Genomic DNA, 4,667 nt, shown 5'->3' with positions numbered 1-4,667 from the left:
GCCTATAGGGAGTAATTATAAGACACGTGTTTGATTCCTACCTATCTGACTGAATGTAGTAATTATAAATAACATTTCTTACCTATTTGAAAATGCACACGACTGGATGCAGATGTTGAACTTATCTTCCTATCTTTAGCACTTTCAGGAGCATCAGGAATATCAAGTAAAGCAGCTCTTTCTGACAGCTGTGGTTCACTTTCAATATCTGGTATGAACATAGCAATTTCCTGCAAAGCACTGTCTTCAGGAATATATAAAGATGTTTGAGGAGGCAGAGATGGTATGGTATCTGTAGAGGGCTCTGTTACCAGGATTTCTGGTAACTCTTCTTCCATTGGTATGATTGGTTCATTTCCTCCAATATAGAATCCAACATCAACTCGACTTGATTTCCTAGATGGATCTTTCTCAAGCGCTGCTGATTCCATTATGACAGGTGGATTATTCTCTTCATTTTCAGATTCCTAATAAAATAATAAAACCTTACAGACATATGGAAAAACAGAGTTATAAGCCTACTACATGACTAACATATTTTTATATAAATAATTTCATTTAAACCTTCCTTAAGTATTTGAATGGGTTGAAATTTTTACTTTATCATAAAATATTTAGTCTATTGAACATTGTTTCTTGTCTTACACATGATTGTTGTGTATACAATAATACAAATGACAAAATATCAACCAACCTCCTCCTCTTCTTCTTCTTCTTCTTCTTCTTCTTCCTCTTCATCACCATTATTTTCACCTTCTTCAGGTATAGGTGGTGACTGTACTGCATCTTTGGACGGGAAACTACGTACCTTCTTCTTTTTCTTTTTCTTTTTTTTCTTCACATTACTACCTGGTATGTTTTTCATGGATCTACATGACAGGGAACGTAATGGTTGATGAATATGTGGATAGGACACTTTTCGATGAACTGAAAATAGACAAAAGAAAAGGTTGAGTACATCAACCATGAAACAGCTCTCCCTTCCAGTCCATATGGATTTCTTAGAGAATCTGAGTAAATAGTATTTTATTTCAGGTCCCCACATATTTTGTAGTTACAGGCATTTGAGACAAATTTATGTGATCATGTGACATTGTATGAACTGAAATAACTCGAAAATTGATAAAGCTATTTAAGGTTGGGCGAAGGTTGACTTGAGATAAGGAGAATGGTTCATGGTTCTGACTTTAAAGTAGTCAATTAAATGAAGGTCTTGATCAGCTAGATGCTGCTAGATGCTAGTAGTAGTTGAAAATTCAGTGGAGGTGGGGGAGATTTCCTCTTAAACTCCTTTCATATTTCATAAATTCTTTAACATCTAGTAAACATACTTGTGAAATCATCTTCGTTGATTTTTTTTTCTATAAAATGTGGAAGACTGATTCTTCGTTCTCGTGGATCACGATCTGCAACAACCACCTTGTCACTGGTTAACGAACCAAAATCAAAACCAGTGGTATAGAGTTTCTCTACATCATCATGTAGAAATGATAAAACAGCAGAACTTTCATCAGATATATGTCGCCCTCTGTTCATCTGAGATATGGCTGGTTCCGTTGATATGGATCGTAAAAATGGACTTGGTTCTGGATGCTCCTGTGAAGGAATACTGGCATCACTTTCACTACCATTTTGTATGCTGACATCTGGTGACTCTTCGCCTTGAAACAGAGGAACTGATTCTTCAGATGTATGCTGAAACATATAACAAGTAAATGTAGTAAGATTTGACAAATAAGAGTAACCATTCTAGCATCGATGCTTGTTTGAGTAAGTTGGATATAACTATGAAAGTCCTGTTTTATGGATATACAATAACAATATGTCTACAATGTTTCAAGTTCAAGGGAATCCATTTTTTTTTTTGCATGATATACAGTAGTTATGTAGAGAGTTTAAATAAAAGTTGATGCGATGTACAAAAATGATATTGACACAATGCCTTAGATTTGATTAGAACAGGAAAGATTTGCATGAAAATAAACACAAACATGTATTGAAGACCTTACATGCAATAGCTAAAAAACAAACAAATCTATATCAATAGTTAAAGGGACATTTTGCTTTTTTGTAGGTTGAAAATTTTTTAGCTCAAATTTGTGAAAACTATAAACCAAAATCTAGAGAAATGTATCCCATAACGTATCTGAAAGTTTTTAACGCCAAAACTTTACGTAAAAGGTAATCGTGTTGAAAATCTGCTACTGCTTCGAACTAATACTATTCCAAAATCTTTTTCTGGTTTTAAAAGCTTTCTAGCAAGTTGCTTTTATTATTTCAACCAGTCAGTTGTGTATATATCTAATTATACTAAAGAAGACTATGTACAATTTCAAATTCTTTATCAGTTGATGGTCAAAAGTTTCAAGATTAGAAACAGAAACAGTAAAAACTTAGATCATGCTAAGCCGATGTTAAAATTCTATCTTTTCTTTTCTGATCAATATGTCAATGACAAGACCAAGATAGTAATTATACAATCTTTACTAATTCACAAGATTAGAAAATTAAAACAAACTACAACCTAGAAAAAAATACTCATTAGAAACACTACAAATATAACCTTATAACAGTCATTGAATTTTGATATGTAAAATATATTTTAAGACATGGTATTTTCATATATCAACAGGAGGCAGACTTTTCTCTCCATATAGTGGGATTTACATTTCACAAAATATTTGATTCTGGCATAATAAATACATCAAGATATACGTCCTTGTGTTTCGCCAAAATGTTGTTTTGGATTTTGGGTTTTGTTTTTGCTGTTTGAGTTTATACAATGTCTAGAAATTACATATCAAAAGTCACATATAAACAACAAAGCAATCAAACAACAATACAACTAAGAATAGAGCATAAGGGAGTGAAAAATCTGTTATAAATGCATACTAAAATAATGGAACCATACGAAGCTGTAGACACAGCAACAATGGTGATGTATTTATTACCACTTCAATGATATCACTATTATCTTCTACAGTTGTTAATGATGACACAGGTGGCTCTCTCTGAAAATATCACCAGAACTTAATTCTCATTTTACACCTTTATTTACCTACAGTGAACTTGGTGAGCATCTGGTTCACTTAAAAAAAAAGGCTTTACAGGGATTTAAAAAAGCCATTTGTAATCTTTGTAATCATAATCTGTCAAGATCTTCTTAAATTTCAGAAACACAGACAGGGGTAGGGGGGGAGAAGGGTTGGGGGCGTCAAAAGACTAAAAGCTCAGAGAGTGTATTTCTGATGATTTTATGATGTCCATCTCCATGGAGAATGTGAACTGCAATAATTCACCTTCGAAAATTATCTTCTGTGGTTAAGATCCTGTCCTGAAAATGCATTTTCTGTGATTCCAAAAACATTTGATATGCAATTTCAAATTATGATGTAATTTAGCTACAAGATGAGCACAAGATGAGTGTGTCTTCGAATTTTCTAAAAATAATAAGCCTGAGACATGGGATGAAGGTCCTCCCCAAGAGTTTTTACAAATTTTCACAAACGACATCAATTTTCAAAGTTTTCAGTCTAGTGCATGACCCAAATAGGTTCCAGAGGTTGGGAACCCAGGACTTAAAGGTTAAGAAATTGAACGTAAAAAAAGGACACCAACACTATTTAAAGTGATACTACGTCTTAGAATTAACATAAAATTTAAGAAATTTAAACTAGTCGAACAAGAGCCAGTAGATATACCTGGTCTCATAAATAACATAACAGGATCCTAATTTAATCTGATAAATCCAAAAAACTTAGTAAGTATTCATAAAATATGCAATTAACTATTGAAAAATACTTAATATCAAGATTTATGAATTTCCCTATTTTCCAAATTTTATAGGGATTCTGTTCTAACTTTATGACACCAGGTAAGCTAACTGAAGAATATCACTTTAAGGTGACAAGTGTGACAGATTAAATCAGACAGGTTTGTACTGATACTCAAGTTTTTTCAAACTCCTCCAGGGTGAGTTTGTTTGGTGATTTAATATTTGTGGGACTTTGCTTTCAGCAAAGTCCTTTGTTATCGAAATGTCAATTCTTTTTTTTTTTTTTTTTTTTTTTTTTCGTTTCGTCCACACCTTCCCGAGCTTAGACTGCAGTAGTTGCAGGTACGTTTCAAATTTCATAGACCTTCTATATAGGAGACGATGTGCATAAATATAAATTGGAACATTTTTGCAAAACCGGAAGTGCCACAGTTCAACATGTGCAAAAAGTCGAAAATCGGCTCTAGAAGGCGTATTTTTGCATCAATTTTCTTCGGGTTTTCATTTTTACAATCTACCTGTAATTTCTGACCTGATAGCACTTGAAAAATTACGAAATTCGAAAATTCGTCGCTCACTTTTTTCGATCAAATTTTTCAATTTTTTTGCAACTTTTTTGCTTTTGCATCGATTGATCTGAAATTTAATATGCAAAGGGACACCACCAAAGCAAATAATATGTAGTTGTCAAATATTTAATTTTACTTCCGGTTTTAAACGGGGAATCAATTGAAAGTACAATCCACTTCCGGTCGAATAACTTCCGGTGTAATTGAAATAGGTCAACGAAATTTATGCTGATCGTAAGTAAATGCTAATACAAAAAAACGAAGAAAATAAAATCCAGCCCGGAAGTGATACTTTGGCCGCCATATGAAAAAACACACTTTGT

At 33.1% G+C, this 4,667-nt stretch overlaps 1 protein-coding gene across 1 annotated transcript in view; it reads right to left on the bottom strand.

The window, feature by feature from the left end:
* Positions 1-694: 694 nt before the first annotated feature.
* Positions 695-4,667, bottom strand: part of LOTGIDRAFT_171702 (hypothetical protein) — a gene marked incomplete at both ends in the record, with an annotated part of 4,716 nt that continues 743 nt past the window's right edge. The window contains 3 exons of the mRNA XM_009047891.1: positions 695-927; positions 1,332-1,695; positions 2,952-3,011. Of these exons, the coding sequence (XP_009046139.1) occupies positions 695-927; positions 1,332-1,695; positions 2,952-3,011 (657 nt within the window). The remainder of the gene's footprint in view (positions 928-1,331; positions 1,696-2,951; positions 3,012-4,667) is intronic.

Source organism: Lottia gigantea (genome assembly GCF_000327385.1).
Source record: "Lottia gigantea unplaced genomic scaffold LOTGIsca_118, whole genome shotgun sequence".
In the NCBI taxonomy this organism is placed as follows: domain Eukaryota; kingdom Metazoa; phylum Mollusca; class Gastropoda; family Lottiidae; genus Lottia; species Lottia gigantea.
This window is presented reverse-complemented; position numbering and strand designations above follow the sequence as displayed.